Source organism: Hypanus sabinus, chromosome 18 (assembly GCF_030144855.1).
Source record: "Hypanus sabinus isolate sHypSab1 chromosome 18, sHypSab1.hap1, whole genome shotgun sequence".
In the NCBI taxonomy this organism is placed as follows: domain Eukaryota; kingdom Metazoa; phylum Chordata; class Chondrichthyes; order Myliobatiformes; family Dasyatidae; genus Hypanus; species Hypanus sabinus.
In genome coordinates, this window is record NC_082723.1 from 63170560 (window position 1) to 63194425 (window position 23866).

At 44.9% G+C, this 23866-nt stretch overlaps 1 protein-coding gene and 1 long non-coding RNA gene across 5 annotated transcripts in view; one reads left to right on the forward strand and one right to left on the reverse strand.

Annotated features, from left to right (window-relative positions):
• Positions 1 to 22071, reverse strand: part of cldn15a (claudin 15a) — a 34508-nt gene extending 12437 nt beyond the window's left edge. Inside the window, exons 1-2 of one of the 4 annotated variants that reach the window (XM_059994507.1) lie at positions 21915 to 22071; positions 4863 to 5191 (exon numbers count right to left, since the gene is read on the reverse strand). In XM_059994507.1, the coding sequence (XP_059850490.1) occupies positions 4863 to 5076 (214 nt within the window). In that variant the 5' untranslated portion in view covers positions 5077 to 5191; positions 21915 to 22071. Of the gene's footprint in view, positions 1 to 1523; positions 2178 to 2851; positions 3126 to 4862; positions 5192 to 5458; positions 5601 to 21914 lie in introns of those variants that run through there. The other 3 variants (XM_059994508.1, XM_059994505.1, XM_059994506.1) reach the window with 3 other exon arrangements.
• Positions 5639 to 21908, forward strand: LOC132407671 (uncharacterized). Its single transcript, XR_009516557.1, has 3 exons — positions 5639 to 5753; positions 6469 to 6659; positions 19187 to 21908. It is a non-coding gene; the product is annotated as an uncharacterized LOC132407671 (long non-coding RNA).
• Positions 22072 to 23866: the final 1795 nt, after the last annotated feature.

Below are 23866 nucleotides of genomic sequence, written 5' to 3' on the forward strand. Positions count from 1 at the left end.
AGAATCTTAGAGACATACAACACAGAAAGAGTCCTTCAGCTCAACTGTCCCAAACCAATCAAATGCCCATCTAAGCTAGTTCAATTTGCATGTGTTTGATCCATATCCCTCTAAATCTTTCCTATCCATGTACCTGTCTAAGTGACTTTTATCTGCCAATCGAACCTGTCTCAGCCACTTTTTCTGACTTTTAATGGTGACGGGCAGTCCAACTTAAAGGTGCATTACCACCACCAACTGAACTGGAGTCTGGTGCAGAGAGTTGGGAAATAAAACCCATACTAGCTCTTTATCAAATGAAAACTAAATTACACTGAAAAGCCCTAACATCGCAAATCATAAGAAATAGGAGCAGGAGTAGGCCATCTGGCCCATCGAGCCTGCCCTGCCATTCAATAGGATCATAGCTGATCTGTTCTTAAACTTTGCTCCATCTACCTGCCTTTTCCCCATAACCCTTAATTCCCCTACTATGTAAAAACCTATCTAACTGTTTCTTAAATATATTTAGAGAAGAAGGCTCAACTGCTTCCCTGGGCAGAAAATTCCACAGATTCACCACTCTCTGGGGAAAACAGTTTCTCCTCATCTCCGTCGAAAATCTTCTCCCCTGAATCTTGAGGCAATGTCCCCTAGTTCTAGTCTCACCTACCAATGGAAACAACTTTCCTACTTCTATCTTATCTATCCCTTTCAAAATTTTATATGTTTCTATAAGATCCCCTCTCATTCTTCTGAATTCCAGAGAGTATAGTCCCAGGCGACTCAATCGCTCCTCACAGGTTAACCCCTTCATCCCTGGAATAAACCTGGTGAACCTCCTCTGCACTGCCTCCAAAGCCAGTATATCCTTCCTCAAGTATGGAGACCAGAACTGCAATATTGTGAATTAAATTAAAGTCACTTCCATAACTTGGTAAAGTTCTTAAGTGAAAACTATCAACCCCAAATATAGTAGAGAAGCCTGCATTTGATTTCCTTCAAGCTTGTATGCTTCACATTGTAATAGAATGTGTTCAACTGTTTCATAATGACAAAACCTACACACCCCAGAGTGATGTACTCCGACAAGATATAAGGAATAATTAAGCATAATATGCCCAATTCTAAATTGAGTCAATATAATTCCTTCCCTTTTTGTTTTACCCCCGTCTCCCATCAGTCCAACAGTTTTGTGCATTCTGTAGCAGTGTCTCCCCTTATGCCCATTATCCCACAAGTCCTGCAATAACCCCCTAATTCTTAAACCCACCACCCCCTTAGCTTCTGGTTTGCTAAGTGGAAGCTCTATATCCACAATTGAACTATATCCTCAACCATTTCCTCAGACAGCCCATTCCATATACTGAATGAAGAAGTTCTCTGCTTGAAGAAGTTGCTTCTCGGGTCCCTTTTAAATCTTTCTCCTTTTACCTTAGACCCATACCCTCTAGCTTTTAATTCTCTTTCTCTAGGAAATTCATTCTGTAATGTTGCCCCTCAGTCATCTGGGCTCCAAAGAATGAAATTCTGTACTACCCAACCTCGGAGACTTGAGGCTCTTTGCACAATTTCCAGTTTATAGTCCGCTGCGGTCAGGTTGCTTTCGGTGTGTGCTGTGTCTGCAAGGCTGAGTCCGGCGGCACCGTGGAAGTCCATAGCGGGGGTATTCCCTTCTGCCGCCTGCGTGGGATGATGAGTCAATCAGGACCCTGAGGACTTGTGGAAACTGTGTGGTGGTTTCTTTCAAAATTATGGTCTTTCAACATCTTTGGACTATTTTTACTGTGCCCATGGTCTGGTTTTTTATCAATTATGCTATTGTTTGCACTGTTGTAACTATGTGGTTTTGAGCAGGTCTTGTAGCTTTAGTTTTTGGTCTTGTTTTGTCTGGTGGATTTGGAGCTCCTTTCCGGGAAACATGCTAAGATGGTAGCGTGATATTAATATGCAGCAGCCTCTCCGGACTCTGGATTGGGGATTGCCAAACGTTATGTGGATTTTCTAGTGTAGTCTGTTTTGTCATGCGTTTTTGTGATATCGTTCTGGAGGAACGTTGTCTCATTTTTTAACTGCATTGCAGTTGCGGTTTTTAAATGACAAATAAACTGAATCTGAGATGCCGGACACGGTACACAATAGTCCAAGTCTGTCCTCACCAGCACTGTGCAGCTGCAAAATACCGCTCCACTCATTGGCCTGATTGAAGGACAGCATGCTAATGCCATCGTCTGTCTACCTGTGACATTTTCTCCACACTTTCCTCCCACATACATCCCCCAAGCACCCCCCCACCCCCACCACTTGCAATTACCAGGCTCAAGGGCCACAAGTTGACAGAGTGCAAAGACACATGACCCAGGTAGGAACATATGCTCAGCAAAAGGCCATGGCTCCCAAAGCTGCCAGCTGTGTCAGGTCCATCCAGGACACAGGTGACCTTAACTCCAGACCCCGTCACTGAGAGCCTCGCTCATTTCTCTCCCCCATCAATGGTGAGTTTGCTAACTCTGTGGAGAGAGTACCTGCAGCCATAGATGCTGAGATGGGCTGAGGCCATTTTTCATTCCTTCACCAACACCCAGCTGCTGGAAGAGCCCAGCTTCCAGCCCTGCAGTAACCCAGCAGGGAACATGGCCTTGTCAGCACCTCCCTTCTCCCTTCTCCAGCCAGCAACTGTCAACTATGGAAACGTCTGGGCTCTGGGGATAAGAGGAGACTCAGGGGGTCTTCCAGGATGACCCCCACCATCCTACAGGGAAAAGTGGAGGCAGGGAATCTCCAGAGATGCCCTCCCCTGCTGGTCACACACCAAATGGACAACCTCTCTGAATGGTCATCCCCAGCTGGACACAGACTGTACTCATGCCACTTTCCTCATGCATTGGGTCCTCTTCACTCGACTTGTTGGCATCTCCCTTCGCAAAGTCCTCCCATTCAGGTCCATGAACTCCTGCCATCTGCTTCCCAGGTGGTTTTCCACAGGCGCCCACCACACACTCACAGAGACGTAGCACAGAAACAAGTCCTTTGGCTTATCTAGTCTACGCTGTCTACTTACAAAATCTCTTTGGATTCTCCTTAATCATCTCCGCCAAAGGAACCTCATACCCCCTTTTTGATTTCTTTGCCTGAGATCTTCTGAGCTTCACTTGAGCAGAGCTACCCATCCCTAAAGCAAGTCACCTTTTTTCGTGCAACTTCTTGCAATCTCTCTCTCTCTCTCTCTCTTTCTCTTCCATTAAATCTTCAGTGTATGGGTACGGTACAAAAGGAACGGGAGTGTTTTCCTACAATGTCGGTCTGATTGGTATAAGCTCTTTCTTCTGCTTGAATGCACATTTCTCAGTCACAGGGTCATTTTCATTTGCTCTAACTTCAAAGCAAAATAATCCTTCACCGTCGCTGTCTGGTGCTGTGTCCTCTATCGCTCCTACCTTTTAAAAAACACACATCGATGCCTATGGAAAATATTGTTTTAAGATCCTGACAGGGGCGGGATACCTTGCACTGTTCCAGACCGTGTGTGCACCGACGTTCCGTGTTTCGTCGACACCGCCAGGTAACAGATGTCCCTTTCAACACACGCAGCCCACAACACACCGGGTACCAACCAATGAGTCCGACGCCGGAGTCACCCGCACTAATACTATCCGAGGCATGTACATCTCAGTTTTACCGACAGAACAACGAACCCATCCCCGATCGCCGCAAGCAACTGCATCTCCAACGTGTCCGTCGAAGAAACCCCAAAGGCAGCTCGGGAACTGCGAAAGCGCAAACATTCCCGTTCAGAAAGAGATGGGAGGTGCACGACCGGACCAAACCAAACACACCCGGCCGATTCCGCCGGGGATTTGACTTCGGTGCTGCCCCGGAGCTTTTCCAGATTTAGGAGGGGCACCAGTTTAATTAGATGCCCAAATGAAGGTCCATTGGGGTTAAGGAACGGTCCAGAAATTCAGGTTTAGTGAAATGTTCGGAGAGCAGGGCGGTGCAGTGGCATGTCCTGTACAAACACACGTGTCCAGCACCACGACCGTGAACTTCAGTGTTTGGGTCCACAAACCCGGCGTCAGGTCCGAACGGTCGTCTCCGATCTCGGAAAACAATCTTTAACCCTGATCACTGCGGTGGCCAGCAGTCAGCCAGTCAGTCTGTCTGTCTGTCAGTCTGTCTATCTGTCTGTCTGTCTGTCTGTCTGTCTCTCTCTCTCTCTCTCTCTCTCTCTCTCTCTCTCTCACTCTCTGTCTGTCTGTCTGTCTGTCTCTCTCTCTCTCTCACTCTCTGTCTGTCTGTCTGTCTCTCTCTCTCTCTCTCTCTCTCTCTCTCTCTCACACACACAAACACACACGTCTCATCTGGCCGCACTCAGCTCTCGCCCTGAGTGAGACTCTTGTACTGTGGTCCCCTTCACCAACCATCCCCCACACCACCACCCCCGCGCGAATCACATACCGCCTGTGCCGATTCTGTTACCCTGGGATCTGACCTCCACATCATCTGCCCTAGCCTGTGGTTTCTTCCTGTGGGGGGGGGGGGGGTCCTTGCGTTATGATTTTCACTCAAACGGCCTCACTTAGCTTGCACTCCCCATCACACACACCCCCACACACACACACAGATGCGCCCCACCTTGCGCACCCTCCCTTTGCGCCCCCGCTCTGTGAGCTTGGTCTTTCGCGCTCCCTCTCTCTCCATCTTTTGCTCCCTCTCTCTGTTACCCGCCGCCCGCCCCAGCGCAGGGGGTTTCTGCGTGCTCCGTCTCAGCGCTGCACTCTCTCTCTCTCTCTCTCCTCTCCTCTCTCTCTCTCTCTCTCTCTCTCTCTCCTCTCTCTCTCTCTCTCTCTCTCTCTCTCTCTCTCTCTCTCTCTGCCCCGTACCTGATAGCCCGAACAACGAGAGGAAGTCCCTGCAGTTGTACACCCCGGTGGAGTCACTGGCGCAGCTCTTCCACAGGTTCTCGTAGATGGTGGACGTTGTGATAACGCTGCCATCCAGGGTGGACACCTTCCACTGCTCGTTGCCCAGACACACGGCGATTAGCACCCAGCCCGCAACGCCCAGCAAGAAGCTCACCGTGTCCCCGGCGGACATTGAGCAAAGCTGGTGCCAGACTTCACGAATCACTCACTGGTCGCTGGCCGACGCGCTGTCAGCTTGGCAAGGCTCGGAGTGTCGGTTTCACGGCAATGACCTTTCGGCGGCTCTGCTAAAAATTAGACATTCATCAAGTTGTAAATGGCAGAGCGAGGAGGCGGGGAGAAGGCAATGGAAGGAGGGGTTGTGTCAGAAAGGCAGAGAGCGGGGAGGGGGCAACAGGAGGATGTGGGGGGGGAGGTTGAAGACAACGACTGGGAACGATCAAATGACAATAAAGGAGGCGATCTCTGTCCAATTTTGAGAGTCGACAGAGAAATAAAATGAACTTTGGAAATACCCAGCGGGACAGGGAGCATCTGTAGTGAATGTCTCTCACCCACAGCCAGGTTCTCTCTCCTCAGTCACTGTTGAGACTTATAGATGACGGTCTTGGCGCTATTCCTTTCTAGATGCTACCCGACCTGCTCGGTCAGCATTGTGTGTGTGTTTCTCTGGGATTCCACAGAACCTCGTGTGTCTCGCCCAGCGCCTTCTGCTTTTACTCTCCGATTGAAGACTGAAGTGGGTCGTGGCCCAGGTCGGAAGGTGAAGTCCTGCCCCGCAGGGTTGCATTACAGACCCGGGTTTGTTTCCTGGCCCTGCCTGGGAGGCAGTTTTCTCCCCGCCACCGCGTATGTTTCCTCCGGGTGTTCTGGTTTCCTCCCACAATTTACCAGTCATTGTAAATTGTCCTGTGATTAGCCTGGAATTAAATCGGGCGATTGCTGGGCAGCGCAGCTCGAACTGGGTCTATTCAACCCCGTATATCAATAAATAAAACATAAATAAACAGGGAAGGGGCAGATGAACCGCTGCTTCAACCAGGACTGGGTGGGGAGCAGGGAGGCAAGAGGACAGGTGTGGCAGCTCATGCAGGTGCTTTGAGAGTGCCGAGGGAGGGGTGAGCTTGTGGAACTGCACAGTGAAGCTGGGAAAGGAGTAGGTGCTGTCAATTGTTGCATTGCGGTATGCCTGAGGGTGGGGGAGAAGGGCTTCTGTTACTTGTCGTCCGTTTCTGTTCTCCATCCACCTGCGCGCCCCTCCACCCCCTGGAGAACATTACAGTGAACGTTACAGAGTGCATGAATGGGGAAGGTTGAGAGAGAAATGGGCCAAACGCAGGCCAATGGCGTTTATCTTGGCGTTTAACTTAGGCGAGCATCTTGGTTAGCATGGACAAGTTGGGCTGAAGGGCCTCTATGATTGGCACAGACTTTCCCCGTTGCTCGACCTGCCTCCCTGTTTTATTGTTTAAAACCTGAGCTATCGTACTTCTCGGGGTCAGACCATCAGATGTGGTGAACCCGACACCATCTGAAAGTTTCATCTTCTCCATTTTCTTCGCAGGAAGCACATCCGGCGACGTGGAACGACCCACAGGCTGCGGCAGGAGCTCACCGGGTCCGTGGCACAGAGGGAATTGCCGAAGTTTCCGGGTGAAACCCCGCAACAGGACTGAGAGTGAAGAGAGGAGACAGCCGGCATAAAGAAGGAATGGCGACACAGGAGTTGATTGCCAGACAGAGGAGGGGTAAAAGGTGACAAGCGGTGGGGGGGGGGGGAGTTGGGAGACAGTGGGACCAAGTGATAGAAGGAGGCAGAGAGAGAAAAAAATATATTTGGATCCACAAACGGAATGAGGTGGGGAAGCTCTCACTCGTTTGCTACCTTGCTCCATCTGCCTCTCCACGTACTTTAAATGTTTAACCCAGCCAAGTGTGAGGTATTGCACTTTGAAAGAGCAAATATAAAGGGGAAGTACGCGGTTAATGGAAGTACCCGTGCTGGTGTACAAAGGGATCTTGGAGTCCAAGTCCAAATCTTCCTGAAATTGGCTGCATAAGTTGATAAGATGGCTTGAAAAAAAAGGCATATGACATGCTTGCCTTTGTGGTTAAAGCTCCAAGTTCAAGAGCCAGGAAGTGATGTTACACCTTGATAAAGCTCCCACTAGGCAGCATCTGGACTGCATTCAGCTCAGGTTGCTCTGTAATGGGAAGGGTTTGCAAGAATGCCATTTGGACTAGAGGGCATGTGCTGTAAGGGGGGGGGGTAGACAAAATTGGGTTGTTTACTCTGGAATAGCAGAGGCTGAGGGGAGATCTGATAAAGGTTTATTAAATAATGAGAGGTGTAGGTACAGTATCTTTCCCAGAGCTGAAATATCTAATGGTAGAGAACATGTATTTGAGTTAAGTGCTGGTCAAAGGAGATATGCAGGGCATGATTTTTACACAGAGAGTGGTGGGTGCAGAATGTGCAGCTGGGGGTGGTAGTGGGGGCAAATACATACAGAAGGCTCTTAGATAAGCACATGAATGGAAGGATTTAGGTATTTATGAAAGGAGAAGAGATGAGTTCAGTTGGGCATTTGATTACTATTTTAATTATTGTAGCACAACATTGTGGGATGAATGGCCTGTTCTTAGTCTGTTATATTCTAGTTCTACTGACATGCAAGCCTCACGTCAGTGGTAGGGAAATTACTGGGAAAAATTCTGAGGAACGGGGTCATCGAACACTTGGGAAGGCGGTATCTAATCAAAGCTAGCCAGCATGGATTTGTCAGGGGCAGATTTTGTCTGACCAATCCGCACAGATTTTTTGAAGATATTAAGAAGTGCATTGATGAGGGCGGTACAGTAGATATGCACAGACCTCAGTATGGTCTTCAACAAGGTTCCGCATGGGAAATCTCCAAAGAGGCCTAAGCGATCCATGGTAGGTAGGTAATTTGGCTAGATTATTGGCTTCTCAATAGGAGAAAGAGCGTGATGGCAGAGAGTTAGCTTTGCGATTGGATGCCAATGACTAGCGATGTTCCACAGGGACCATTGCTATTTGTAAAATACTGAATGATTTGAATAAGGGTGTGGGAGACATGGCAGCAAGTTCGCTGGTGAAACAAAGATGGTGAAGTTGTTCATAGTGGAGAGAGTGGTCTTAAGGTCACAGGATGGGCTGAGAAAAGGCAATGAAGTTTAATGCTGGTGTTCCTGAAACCATAGGGATAAACTCGGAAACACCACAAGTGGGGAGGGAGTAAATAGGTCAGCATTCCAAGAGGATAGTCCACAGCAGAACAGATTAATCTCACACAAACAGAAAACAGGTGACTTGAAATTTGACATTGAGACCAAGGGGCTACAATTGGCCCAGAGATGATGAGGAGCTGATTCTCTAACTTATGCTGGCTATTACTGTTCTCAGACAAATAGTATAAAACCACCCAAGATAAATAGGTCAGAATAGAAATAGGACAGAGAATTACAGTAATGTAGCAGGGAACAGGTGGCCAAATTTATATTGGTCACTAATGCATCAATTCAAAATTCAGATCGTTAAGCAATCTCTTTTATAGTAGTCTTACAGTTCATCATAAAAGATTGTAAGGCTATAAAACACAGATAGAGGAAAGAAGATACAGGATAGGTGGGGACAGAACAATGAGTGAAGAACTGCAAGAAGGCTGGCAGATGAGGTAGATGAACTTGAGACAAGGATTGGCGCATGGAACTGAGATATTGAGGCTGTGATAGAAACGTGATTGACGGTTGGGCTCGGTGTTCTAGGTTCCATCTGATCATAGAGTTAGAGAATCATCATCGTGGAAACAGCTTCAGCCCAACTCACCCTCACTGCCTGTGCTTGCTCAACCAGCTCATCTCACCTGGCTGCATTTGGCCCATAGCTCTCTAGATTTCTCCTCCCTATATACTTCTCTAGACAGCTTTTAAATGTTGCTAATCTGCCCAGCTCAACCACTATTTCTGCCAGCCCATTCCAAATATGCAGCGCCATTTGTATGAAGAAACTGGTTCTGATGCCCCTTTTAAGTCTCTCACTTCTGATCTCCAACCTATCAGGTTACCCCCTCAATCTCCTACCTTTCAGCTAATAAACTCCTAGTCTATGAAATCTCCTTGTAATTCAGATGCCCAAATCCAGACAGATTTCTGGTAAATTTTTTCTGTACTCTTCCCAGTACATTAACATCTTTCCTATAAAAGTGTGACAAAAACTGTGCACTAGATACAAAGTGCAACTCAACAATATCTTATATAACTGCAACGTGACTTCCCAGTGCCTTGATTGATGAAGGCCAGCATGCTAAATGCCTTCTCTACTATCTTATCTATCTTTGATGTTGCTTCCAATGAACTATGCACTTGCACACCTAGCTCCCACTATACCATAACACTCCCCAGGGCCCTACTGTTTACTGCACGTCCTACCCTGGTTCAATATTCCAACATGCAATGCTTCGCGGTTATCTGGATCGAAAGCTATTTGCCAATCCTCAGCTGATCCATGCTGATCGAGATTCTCTTATAATTTTTCATAATCTTCTACAGTGTCTACAACACTGCCTTTTTTTAGTATCATCTGTAAATTTATTAACCATGCTTGTACATTAACATCCAGATCATTTATTGGGTTTGACCAAGGTGAAGATAACGAAGGTTGTGATGTTGCTGAGGGAGAACATTTCAGCAGTTCTTAGAGACGATAGTCCTGGGGGGAATACCCAGTGATATCATACAACATAGAAATAAAAAAAAAGATGATCACTTTGATGGGATTCTACTATAGCCCCTCCAGTAGCCAGAGGGAATATAGAGCAAATATGTTGGGAAATCAGAGGCAGGCTTTGCAGCAGTAGGTTTACAGTAGTTGGTGATTTTAACTTCCTTAATATTGACTGAAACTGCCATAGAGGAAAGGGTTTAGGTGAAGCAGAATATGTTCAATACGATCAGAAAAGTTTTCTCAAACAGTATGTCGATGGACCAGCTGGAGGGAAGGTTACAGCCCACCTCCTCTCAGGAAATGAGGCTGGCCAAGCGGTTAATACAGCAGTGGAAGACCTAACTATTACTCAATTGATTTCAAGACAGCCGTGGAGAAAGCTAAGTGGTCTGCGGGTTAAAGTCCTAACATGGGGAAAGGCTAACTTTGACTGCCCTGGAGGGAGGTGGGTGGGGGGTGTTACTGTAAGACAGAGCAATCCAGAGATATATATATAGCTGCCTAAAAGTGATGACGCAGGTAGACAGGGTGATGAAGAAGATGTTTGCCCCCCCCCCCCCCCCGCCTTCATTGGCTGGGATACTGATTACAAGTATTGGCAGTCATTCCCACTCTTTGTATTAAATCTGTTAACCAATCCATTGAGGTACGTTACAATCAGGTACATTAGATTCAGACAATCTAACCTGCGGAACTTCTTGCATCTGAAAACCTAATGTTCGCTACTGCCTCTTTCTAGTCTGGGGGCTCTCAGAACTCCAAAAGAACAGTCCAAAGTGAATTCCCTTTGTAAGACAACATTGCTCAATCAAATTGCTATTTTCAGTTGCTTTGTTCTTATAGATTTTGGCATTTTTCCCAAAAAGATTCTGATTCAGATTTAAATTATTTTATCATCATAAACACCAGGGTGCAATCACATTCTTTGTTCGCATGAAGCTCACAGCATAAACATGGCAATACAACAATAAATTAGGCATTGGTCACAAATAAACAGAATGGGGCAAAGATTGTAGTGCGCTCTGAGGCAGAGCAAGGGGAAATGCTGAAGTGAAAATAACGAGAGAGTTAGGAGTCTGAGAATTTGTAGCCACACCAGGAAGGGAGTGCGAAAGAGGTGACTTTTTTCAGGAGTCTGACAGCATTGCAAAGAAGTTATTATTGATTCTGGACACTTGGGCTTTCAGGTTCCCTGAATATGCTATCCACACTCTGCAGCTTCCGTCTCTCTACAGCAGAGCAGTTGCCCATCAGAACGTTTTCTATAGCACAGTTGTAAAGTTTCAGAGAATCCTCGGGGGCAAGCTGAATCTTCTCCGACTCCTAAAGCAATAAATATGCTGATCTGCTCCTTTGATCTTTCTGTCAGTGGTGAAGGGACCAGGTGAAGTTGCTAGTGAGATTGATGCTTAGGGACTTGAAGTTGTTGGTCATCAAGACAGAGTTATGTTTACTCTCTTGCTTCCTCTTCTAAAGAAGGATTATACAGTGTTCACAGCATCGCATTATTACACTAGTCCATGATTCAAGCTATTGAGAATTTTAAAACCTAACATGCTCATCGCTATCCTGAATGCACTCAAGCCCTGTGGCACCCAGCAGTCCCAGAAATATGCCACTGACCTGTGGGGTTTAAACCAGAGTTGCAGGGGAATGGGAATCAGAGTGCCAGAACGGTTAGTGGAGAGGTTGTGGAGACAGATATTGTTGAGACCTCAGACAAAGTCAGGAATCAAAAGGCTGAACATGGTGCAACGAGTGTCCTGAGCTGCAAATATTTCAATGCAAGACGTATCATAGGAAAGACAGATAATAGTGCTGACGATGAGGTGGCTGGTTTACAAACCAATATGTAGTGAGGAGAGGCTGTTGATCGGGAAAAATTACAGTCAACAAGAAGAGTTGCAACATAAAAGGTGGATAAAATCGAAAAGCGTGAATACAGGATTGAAGGTGTAATATTTGAATGCACACAGTATACAGAATAAGATTAATGAACTTGCAGCACAGTTACAGGTTGTCAGGTATGATGTTGTAGGCATCGCTGAATCATGGCTGGAAGAAGATTATAGCTGGGAGCTTAAGGATACATATTGGATCGAAAGGACAGGCAGGAAGGCAGAGAGGGCAGCATTTCTCTGTCGGTAAAAAATGAAAATCATATCATTAGACAGAGGTGACATAGGGTCAGAAGGTGGTGAATCATTGTGGGTAGAGCTAAGGAACAGCAAGGGTAAAAAGACCCTGATGGGAGTTGTATACAGACCCCCAAACAGTAGTAAGGATGTGGTCTACAAATTACAATGGGAGATAGAAAAAGCATGCCAAAAGGACAATGTTACAATAGTCATGGGGCATTTCAATATGCAGGTAGATTGGGGAAAATCAGGTTGGTGCTGAATTCCAGATGGCGGAATTTCTGGTTTGCCTATGATGTGACTTTTTAGAGCAGATCATGGTTGAGCCCACTATTCTGGATTGGGTGTCGTGCAATGAACCAGAATTGATTAGAGAGCTTAAGGTAAAACAACCCTTAAAGGTAAGTGATCATAATATAATCAAATTCGCCCCAAAATTTGAGAAGAGAAGATAAAGTCAAATGTATCAATATTACAGTGGAGTAAACAGAATTAGAGAGGCATGAGAGAGGAGTTGGCCAGAATTGATTGGAAAAGAACACTGGCAGGGATGATGGCAGAGCAGCAATGGCTGGAATTTCTTGAAGCAATTCAGAAGGCACAGGATATATACATCCCGAAGAGGAAGAAGCATTCTAAAGGCAAAATGACACAATGAGGTTATCAAGAGAAGTCAAAGTCAACATAAAAGCCAAAGAGAGGGCAAATAATAGAGCAAAAATTAGTGGGAAGTTAGAGAATTGGAAAGCTTTTAAAAACCAACAGAAGGCAACTAAAAAAAGTCATTAAGAAATTAAAGATAGAATACAAACGTAAGCTAGCTAATAACATTAAAGAGGAAACCAAAAGTTACTTCAGACACATAAAGTGTAAAAGAGAGACGAGAGTGGATATTGGACCACTGGAAAACATTGCTGGAGAGGTATTAATGGAGGTCAAGGAAATGGCAGGTGAACTGAAGAAGTATTTTGCATCAGTGTTCACTGTGGAAGACACTAGTGGAAGTTCCAGGAGACAGATGTCAAAGTGTGTGAAGTTACTCGAGAGAAGGTTGTTGGGAAACTGTAAGATCTGAAGGTAGAAATATCATCTGGACCAGGGTTCCGAAAGAGGTGGCTGAAGAGATTGTGGAGGCATTAGTAATGATCTTTCGAGAATCACTAAATTCTGGAAAGGTTCCAGAAGACTGGAAAATTGCAAATATTACTCCAATCTTGAAGAAGGGAGAGAGGCAGAAGAAAGGAAAGTATAAGCCAGTTAGTCTGACCTCAGTGATTGGGAAGCTGTTGGAGTCGATTATTAAGGCTGAAGTCTCAGGGTACTTGGAGGCACATGATAAAATTGGCCGTAGTCAGCATGGTTTCCTCAAAGGAAAATCTTGCCTGACAAATCTTTTGGAATTCTTTGAAGAAATAACAAGCAGGATAGAGAACGGAGAACTGGTTGATGTTGTGTATTTGGATTTTCAGAAGGCCTTTAACAAGGTGCCACTTATGAGGCTGCTTAATAAACTGCAAGCCCATAGTATTACAGGAAATATTCTAGCACTGATAAAGCAATGTCTGGTCGACAGGAAGCAAAGAGTGGGAATTAAAGAAGCCTTTTCTGGTTGACTGCCATAGGGTTCTGTGTTGGGACCAGGTCTTTTTCATTATATATCAATGATTTGGATGATGGTGTTGATGGCTTTGTGGCAAAGTTTGCTGATGATTTGAAGGTAGGTAGAGGGGCAGGTAGTTTTGATGAAGTAGAGAGGCGACAGTAGAACTTAGATGGGTTAGGAGAATGGGCAAAGAAATGGTAGATGGAATACAGTGTCGGAAAGTGTATGATCATGCACTTTGGTAGAAGATGTGAAAGGATTGACTGTTTTCTAAATGGAGAGAAAATACGAAACTCTGAGGCACAAAGGGACTTGTCCTTCTCTAAAGGTTAGTTTGCAGGTTGAGTCTGTGGGGAGGAAAGCAAATGCAATGTTAGAATTCATTTCAAGAGATCAAGAATATAAAAGCAAGGATGTAATGTTGAGACTTTATGAGAAATTGGTAAGGCCTCACTTGTATTGAGTATTGTGAGCAGTTATGGGCCCCTTATCTTAGAAAGGATGTGCTGAAACTGGAGATGGTTCGAAGGAGGCTCATGAAAATGATTCCATAATTGAATGGCTTGTCATATGAAGAGCGTATGAATACAGCTCTGCATCTTTATTCACTAGAATTCAGAAGAATGAAGGGTGATCTCATTGAAACCTATCTAATGGTGAAAGGCCTTGAAAAAGTGGATGTGGAAACGATGTCCTATGATGGAAGAGTTTAAGATCAGAGGACACAGCCTCAGAATAGAGGGGCGTCCTTTTAGAACAAAGATGAGGAGCAATTTCTTTAGCTAGAGAGTGGAAAAGCTATGGAATTCTTTGCCCAGACAGCTGTGGAGGCCACATCTTTATATATATTTAAGGTAGAAGTTGACAGATTCTTGACTGATCAGGGCATGAAGGGATATGAAGAAAAGGCAGGACTGAGAAGAAAATTAGATCAGCTGTGATGAAATGTCAGAGCAGACTCGATGGGCCAAATGGCCTAATTCTGCTCCTATGTCTTATGGTCTTGTGGACATCATGTGCTCCTTTTCCAGGGAAGGATGTACCCTCAGAAGAGGGGAAGGGACTATCAGTTCAGGGAGAATATTGGACTGCCCACCACCTGGACTCACAAAAGCCACCTTGGTCAGGCCCATGTGCAAATCAACAAGGAGATCCCCCAAATGACTCACAAACCACTGCACTGGGTGACTGAGATCAGAAGCATGGGGTTGAAGTGTGACAAGAGCCTGAGGAGCAGCCCCTTCAAATGTAGCAACCTCTCACTGTCCATATGTGCTGTTTACTCCATTTCTATTCCCCACTTCCATAGGCTCTTTCATCTTGTTGATGTTAACAAGAGATCAGTAGCTCCCTGTTTTCTGTCTCACTCAGTTCTTTGGTAATATAAGACCAGCAGGTTTTCTGATGTTCATTTATGTTAAGAAGCCATTGCATTTTCTTTTAGCAGTTTTATAATAAATCTTTCACTGAGCCAGGGAAATTTACAGGGAGAGTGGGAAAGGGGATCCTGATCAATTTAAATAAATCATGGTAAATCGGGATTTGAGTGGGAGCTGAGAATGTGCCCCAGTGAGTTGGAAAGAAACATGGAAAATGCCTGTTGGTGAGCAATCAGGATTTTGGAATAGTCAGAGGTTTTCTGCAGGGTCACGTTTGTCACTCTGCAGTCAAGATCACTCTCCTCTACAAAACGGACAGGTTGCGCTTGAATCCCAGGGGGACCAATATCCTGGCGGGTAGGTTTGCTAAGGCTACTGGAGAGAGTTTAAACTAGAATTGTTGGGGGTTGGGAACTGAACTGAAGAGACTGGGGAAGAGGAGTTTAGCTTACAAATAGAGAAAGCTTGGAGACAGTGCGAGAGGGAGGATAGGCAGGTGATAGAGAAGGGGCGGGCTCAGACTGAAGGTTTGAGATGTGTCTATCTTAATGCAAGGAGTGTTGTGAACAAAGCAGATGAGCTTAGAGCATGGATCAGTGCTTGGAGATATGATGTGGTGGCCATTACAGAGACTTGGATGGCTCAGGAACAGGAATGGTTACTTCAAGTGCCGGGTTTTAGATGTTTCAGAAAGGACAGGGAGGGAGGCAAAAGAGGTGGGGGAGTGATCAGAGATAGTGTCATGGCTGCAGAAAAGATGGACGCCAGGGAGGGATTGTCTATGGAGTCTCTGAGGGTGGAGGTTAGGAACAGGAAGGGGTCAATAACATTACTGGGTGTTTTTTATAGGCCACCTAATAGTAACAGGGATATCGAGGAGCAGATAGGGGAACAGATCTTGGAAAGGTGTAATAATAACAGAGTTAACATAGAAACATAGAAAATAGGTGCAGGAGGAGGCCATTCGGCCTTTCAAGCCTGCACCGCCATTCAGTATGATCTTGGCTGATCATCCAACTCAGAACCCTGTACCTGCTTTCTCTCCATACCCCCGATCCCTTTAGCCACAAGGGCCATATCTAACTTCCTCTTAAATATAGCCGATGAACTGGCCTCAACTGTTTCCTGTGGCAGAGAATTCCACAGATTCACCACTGTCTGTGTGAAGAAGTTTTTCCTCATCTTGGTCCTAAAAGGCTTCCCCTTTATCCTTAAACTGTGACCTCTCGTTCTGGACTTCCCCAACATCAGAAACAATCTTCCTGCATCTAGCCTGTCCAATCCCTTTAGAATTTTATACGTTTCAATAAGATCCCCCCTCAATCTTCTAAATTCCAGTGAGTATAAGCCTAGTTGATCCAGTCTTTCTTCATATGAAAGTCCTGCCGTCCCAGGAATCAATCTGGTGAACCTTCTCTGTACTCCCTCTATGGCAAGAATGTCTTTCCTCAGATTAGGGGACCAAAACTGCACACAATATTCTAAGCACCCAGGTCTCGTCGCACCTCCCCTTTTCCTAATCGGCCACCATTCAGATAATAATCTGTTTTCCTGTTCTTGCAACCAAAGTGGATAACCTCACATTTATCCACATTAAATTGCATCTGTCATGAATTTGCCCACTCACCTAACCTATCCAAGTCACCCTGCATCCTCCTCACAGCTAACACCGCCACCCAGCTTCGTGTCATCCGCAAACTTGGAGATGCTGCATTTAATTCCCTTGTCTAAATCATTAATATATATTGTAAACAACTGGGGTCCCAGCACTGAGCATTGCAGTATCCCACTAGTCACTGCCTGCCATTCTGAAAAGGTCCCGTTTACTCCCACTCTTTGCTTCCTGTCTGGAACCAATTCTCTATCCACATCAATACCATACCCCCAATACCGTGTGCTTTAAGTTTGCACACTAATCTCCTGTGTGTTGTCGTGATGGCAGATTTTAATTTCCCAAATATCGATTGGCATCTCCCTAGAGCGAGGGGTTTAGATGGGGTGGAGTTTGTTAGGTGTGTTCAGGAAGGTTTCTTGACAGAATATGTAGACAAGCCTACAAGATGAGAGGCTGTTCTTGATCTGGTATTGGGAAATGAACCTGGTCAGGTGTCAGATCTCTCAGTGGAAGTGCATTTTGGAGATAGTGATCATAATTCTATCTCCTTTACAATTGCATTGGAGAGTGAGAGGAACAGACAAGTTAGAAAAGCATTTAAGTGGAGTAAAGGGAATTATGATGCTATCAGGCAGGAAATTGGAGTCTTAAATTGGAAACAGATGTTCTCAGGGAATAGTATGAAAGAAATGTGGCAAATGTTTAGGGGATATTTGTATGGAGTTCTGCACAGGTATAATCCAATGAAACAGGGAAGTTATGGCAGGGTACAGGAACCATGGTGTACAAAGGCTGTAATAAATCTAGTCAAGAAGAAAAGAAAAGCTTACAAAAGGTCCAGAGAGCTAGGTAATGTTAGAGATCAAGAAGATTATAAGGCTAATAGGAAGGAGCTTAAGAAGGAAATTAGGAGAGCCAGAAGGGGTCATGAGAAGGCCTTGGCAGGCAGGATTAAGGAAAACCCCAAGGCATTCTACAAGTATGTGAAGAGCAAGAGGATAAGACGTGAAAGAATAAGACCTATCAAGTGTGACAGTGGAAAAGTGTGTTTAGAACCAGAGGAAATAGCAGAGGTATTTAATGAATACCTTACTTCAGTATTCACTGTGGAAAAGGTTCTTGGTGATTGTAGGGATGACTTGCAACAGACTGAAAAGCTTGAGCATGTAGATATTAAGAAAGAGGATGTGCTGGAGCTTTTAGAAAGCATCAAGTTGGATAAGTTGCCGGGACTGGATGAGATGTACCCCAGGCTACTGTGGGAGGCGAGGGAGGAGATTGCTGAGCCTCTAGCAATGATCTTTGCATCATCAATGGGGATGGGAGAGGTTCCAGGGGACTGGAAGGTTGCGGATGTTGTTCCTTTATTCAAGGGAGTAGTGATAGCCCAGGAAATTATCAACCAGTGAGTCTTATCTCAGTGGTTGGTAATTTGATAGAGAAGATCCTGAGAGGCAGGCTTTATGAACATTTGGAGAGGTATAATATGATTAGGAATAGTCAGCATGGCTTTGTCAAGGGCAGGTCATGCCTTACGAGCCTGATTGAATTTTTTGAGGATGTAAATAAACACATTGATGATGGAAGAGCAGTAGATATAGTATACTGTATATGGATTTCAGCAAGACTTTTGATAAGATACCCCGTGCAAGGCTTATTGAGAAAGTAAAGAGATATAGGAGCCAAGGGGACGTTGCTTTGTGGATCCAGAAATGGCTTGCCCATAGAAGGCAAAAAGTGGTTGTAGACGGGTCGTATTCTGCAAGGAGGTCTGTCACCAGTGGAGTGCCTCAGGGATCTATTCTGGGACCCTTACTCTTCGTGACTTTTATAAATGACCTGGATGAGGAGGTGGAGGGATGGGTTAGTAAATTTGCTGATAACACAAAGGTTGGAGGTGTCAGAGGTTACAGCGAGAGATTGATAGGATGCAAAACAGGGCTGAGAAGTGGCAGATGGAGTTCAACCCAGGTAAGTGTGAAGTGGTTAATTTTGGTAGGTCAAATATGAAGGCAGAACATAGTATTAGTGGTAAGACTCTTGGCAGTGTGGAGGACCAAGAGGGATCTTGGGGTCTGAGCCCATAGGACACTCAAAGGAGCTGCACAGGTTGACTCTGTGGTTAAGAAAGCATATGGTGCTTTGGCCTTAATCAATTGTGGGATTGAATTAGAAGCCAAGAGGTAATGTTGCAGCTATATAGGACCCTGGTCAGACCCCACTTGGAGTACCGTGCTCAGTTCTGGTTGCCTCACTACAGGAAGGATGTGGAAGCCATAGAAAGGGTGCAGAGGAGATTTGCAAAGATGTTGCCTGGATTGGGGAGCATGCCTTATGAGAATAGGTTCAGTGAACTCGGCTTTTTCTCCTTGGAGTGACTGAGGATGAGAGGTGACCTGATAGAGGTGTACAAGATGATGAGAGGCATTCATCGTGTGGATAGTCAGAGGCTTTTTCCCAGGGCTGAAATGGTTGCTACAAGAGGGCACAGTTTTAAGGTGCAGGGGAGTAGGTACAGAGGAGATGTTAGGGGTAAGTTTTTTACTCAGAGAGTGGTGTGTGCATGGACTGGGCTGCTGACGATGGTGGTGGAGGCGGATACGATAGGGTCTTTTAAGAGACTTTTGGATAGGTACATGGAGCTTAGAAAAATAGAGGGCCATAGGTAAGCCTAGTAATTTCTAAGGTAGGGACATGTTTGGCACAACTTTGTGGGCCAAAGGGCTTGTATTGTGCTGTAGATTTTCTATGTTTCAATGTTTCTAAGATGAACTATCCAACATTTGTATCCTCTTAAAAGGCAGTAATCAGTACATCACATCATTCTACATACGAGCATCCAAACAAGCTCCTTTACAGCATGGCACAGAAACTGCACTGCAGACAGCAGGAAGGGTCTACAACGAGCAGTCAAAACTGCTCAATGAATTACTGGCACCAGCCTATCTACCATCAAGGACGTATAAATGAAAGGTGCAGGAAAAGAGCCAGTAACGTGATTGCCATCAATCTGGGCCATTCAGGTCAAGTTCTCCTCTCTGCTGCCACCAGGAAGAAGGTACAGGAGCCTCAGGACCTGCACTACCAGGTTCAAGTACAGCTATTACCTTTCAGCTATCATTCTAAGCCTGCACTGCTCCCTGTTACTATTGATGGTGAGGACGTAGATGTGGTGAGGACCCACAAGTACCTGGATGACAGACTTGAGTGGAACACCAACACAGAGGCTGTGTACAAGAAAGGTCAGAGTCTCTTCTACTTCCTGAGGAGACTGAGGTCCTTTGGAGTATACAGGCCTCTCCTTCACATGTTCTACCAGTCTGTTATCGCCAGTACAAGCTTCTATGCGGTGGTGTGCTGGGGCAATGGCATCAACTCGGGTGGTGCCAACAGAAAGGCTGGCTCTGTTATAGGAATCAAACTGGACACACTGGAGGCTGTGGTAGAACAAAGGACCCTGTGGAAAATCCTGGCAATTCTGGACAGTGTTTCTCACCCTCTGCATGACACCTCAGCTGAACAGAGGAGCACTTTCAGTAATAGACTAAGGCACTGCTTCAAAGAGCGCGATGTGAGGTCATTCTTACCCTCGGCCATTAGGCTCTATAATGAGTCAACCTATAGCCAGGGAAGTGATGACCACTTCCTGTTAGACTGTTTGAGGTAACTTACTTTTTATTCTTTCTACTTCTCTGCTAATATTCATATCCATACACATGTAATGCTACGGTGACACTGTAATTTCCTTTGGGATCAGAAACATATCTATCCATCTCTATCAGGCTCTTGAACCAAAGGGGGTAACTTCACACAACTTCATTCATCCCATCACTATTCCCATAACCTAAAGACTCACTTTTAAAGACTCTTTATCCCATGTTCTTGATATTTATTGCTTGTTTATTTAATATTATTATTTATTTTTCTTATCTCAAGCTGGTAAAACCTGAGGCTCTGGCATAACTTAAGCAAACTCATTTGTTCATTCCCAGGAACCTTTGGACTACTCTAGTGGTGTTTAGTATTGTGGCTTCCTGAAGATTTACATCGATATTGCTATGTAGCCCTAATTATTTAATACTGGCAGGATACTTGGAAGTGTGGAGGAGCAGAGGGATCTGGGGGTACATGTCCACAGATCCCTGAAAGTTGCCTCACAGCTAGATAGGGTAGTTAAGAAAGCTTATGGAGTGTTAGCTTTCATAAGTTGAGGGATAGAGTTTAAGAGTTGTGATGTAATGATGCAGCTCTATAAAACTCTAGTTAGGCCACACTTGGAGTACTGTGTCCAGTTCTGGTCACCTCACTATAGGAAGATTGTGGAAGCGTTGGAAAGGGTACAGAGGAGATTTACCAGGATGCTGCCTGGTTTAGAGAGTATGGATTATGATCAGAGATTAAGGGAGCTAGGGCTTTACTCTTTGGAGAGAAGAAGGATGAGAGGAGACATGATAGAGGTGTACCAGATATTAAGAGGAATAGATAAAGTGGACAGCCAGGGCCTCTTCCCCAGGGCACCACTGCTCAGTACAAGAGGACATGGCTTTAAGGTAAGGGGTGGAAAGTTTAAGGGGGATATTAGAGGAAGGTTTTATACTCAGAGAATGGTTGGTGTGTGGAATGCACTGCCTGAGTCAGTGGTGGAGGCAGATACACTAGTGATATTTAAGAGACTTCTAGACAGGTATATGGAGAAATTTAAGGTGGGGGTTATATGGGGGTGCAGGGTTTAAGGGTCGGCACAACATTGTGGGCCAAAGGGCCTGTACTGTGCTGTGTTGTTCTATGTTCTATTGTGGAGTGCCTTTAGGATGACAGCAATTGTAGATGTTACTATCGGGACAATGGATACCTTGTTCATGTTCCAAAGTCTTTCAATTTCCTCTTTTAATTCAGCATATTTCTGGTGTTTTTCAGTTATTGTATTATTATTATTTTTTTTTCCATAGTTCATTGTTTTTTGCACATTGGTTGTTTGCTTGAGGCACGTCTTTCACTGATTCTATTTTGTTTCCTGTTTTTATTATGAATGCCTGCAAGAAAATGAATCTCAGGATTGTATCTGGTGACCTATATGTATGTACTTTAACAATGAACTTATTTTGGACTTTGATGAACCTGCTCGTGGGCTGTTGTTTATTTTATTTTACCGATACAGAGCCACCGAAGCACCTGTGGAAATCTCCACGCGTTCCCCGAGGAGTGCGCACAATGAGTCCCTACAGAATGGTGCTGGAATTGAACTCCAAAATCCAGAATACCTCAAGCTGTAATAGCATCGCACTAGCTGCTACATAACCATGGCACCCACTCCCACTCTCACCAGGGACAAGGCTACTTGGTGCTATAGGGATCTACCCCTTTGTTGCAATGGTCAGAGAGACACAGAGACTATCTCTATTAACCAACAAGTAACCTTTATTGTCTCAACTAAAAGGCACGTGGCTTCACAAACTAACTCCCTGTGTGCACACCCACTAGAATTTCCTGACCCTTCATGAACAGTCAATAAAGAGAAAAGGTATTACCCAGGAAAAGCGGCTTTGCTGGCCTGGTGTTCCTCGTGGCACAGTCTCCACGTGTGCTTGAGGTCGTCCTCATCCGCGATGGTGGTTCTCTGGTTGCTAAAGAGTCATTGATCTTACGTATTTGGAGCCTCTGACTCTATCCCATTGGTTCAAGATCACCTGATCTACCTGGGTCACCTTCTTACTGGCTCTAGTTCAGAGCTACATCCAACGTTGTTCTACAGTTTCTGCCCTTTCGACTTTCAACTCTGACTGGTTCAAACCTGTCAAAACTAGCTAACGCAGACATTGAATCTAATGACATCACAGATCACTTCTCTGGTAAATCTGCCACTTCGGATAATAAGTGGATACTTGGCTGCAACGATCTCAGGTTTAGCAGATCATTAGCTAAAGCTCCCGTGTCCACATTCAATTTCTCGGATTAGAGCACCCCAGAGCAAGAATCAGCTCAGTGTTCATAAAAAGGGGGAAACAAAGACAGTTGGTTTGTCTACTCCCCTTGTTCTTGATTCACCCGAATCCATTGATCTGTAGATGGTAGTCCATTCTGGCTGACAGTACCATCCACAACAGGACCGCCATAGTCAAAACCAATAAAGATGATCAACATCTCCCCCCATTATCCCACCACTCCACACCCCCAACCACCTTGTCAGAGTCACCTTATGTACAGACATTCTTATGCTGAGTGTCACTTTATGGACATACAATCAATCTATGTATATAAGCTATCTTATGTATATATATTTTTGTGTTTTTTATTATTACTGTGGTCTTTATCTTATTGTGTTTTTTGTGCTGGAGTAACAAGTATTTTGTTTTCCTTTACAGTTGTGTACTGGAAATTACATTAAACAATCTTGAATCTTGAATCTTGAATCCATGATCTCTATCCCTGCCTCTTCCCAAAAATCTGAGATACAGAAGGGTTATTAGCCCTCCAGCTCCACAATCTTCCTTCAATATCACTGACCTCCTTCAGTCCTTCGTTCATACTAACCAGCAGCACATTTTCCCCTCCCCGTTTCTGCTCTATTTCTAGAAGAAACTGCAGAGAGAAATCAACAGTACATGTTGTTTATGGATCATCAACGGTGATGGTGACTTTGGCCACAATTCAAATGTGGCGATTAGAAGTGGGGTGGTGCAGTCACCGTGGGGAGGATCTTCCATACTGTCTGGTGGAGTCTAATTAACAGCAAAATATCACAGATTAATTCACAGAACATCTAAGAAATGGTTTCATTGATCAACATGTTGACAAACTAACCATGCAAAACGTGTTTTGTGATGCGAGAAAGGGTTCATTAACATCCTTTCGCACAGTAGTCTAATTAATTAATGAACTCCTGGTCCTTAAGGAAGGCTGACACCACATAGAGTCATAGAAAAGTACAGCACAAAAACAGGCCCTTTGGCCCATCGTCAAACCATTTAAACTGCCAACTCCCTTTGATCAGCACCCTCCATACCCCTCCCATCCATGTACCTATCCAAACTTCTCTTAAACATTGAAATCAAACTAACCCTCTGAGTGAAGAAATTTCCCCTCACGTTTCCCTTAAACTTTTCACCTTTCACCCTTAACCCATGACCTCCAGTTGTAGTCCCATCCATCAGTGAAAAAGCCTATTTGCACTTAACCTATCTCTGCCCGTCAGAATTTTGTATACCTCTATCAAATCTCCCTTCAATCTTCTACATTCCAAGGAATAAAGTTCTAACCCAGGGGTGGGCAAACTTTTTGACTTGTGGGCCACAAAGGGTTCTAAAATTTGACAGGGGGGCCAGACCAGGAGCAGATGGACGGAGTGTTTTGGTAATACACCTCATAAGAGAAAATAAAATATCATGGGATATGTAGAAAACATGTGCTTTAATTTCAATTGAAAATGAACAAATGCATTACAACAAAATATCTGTCTTTGAAGTCCCATGGTATTTAGCTA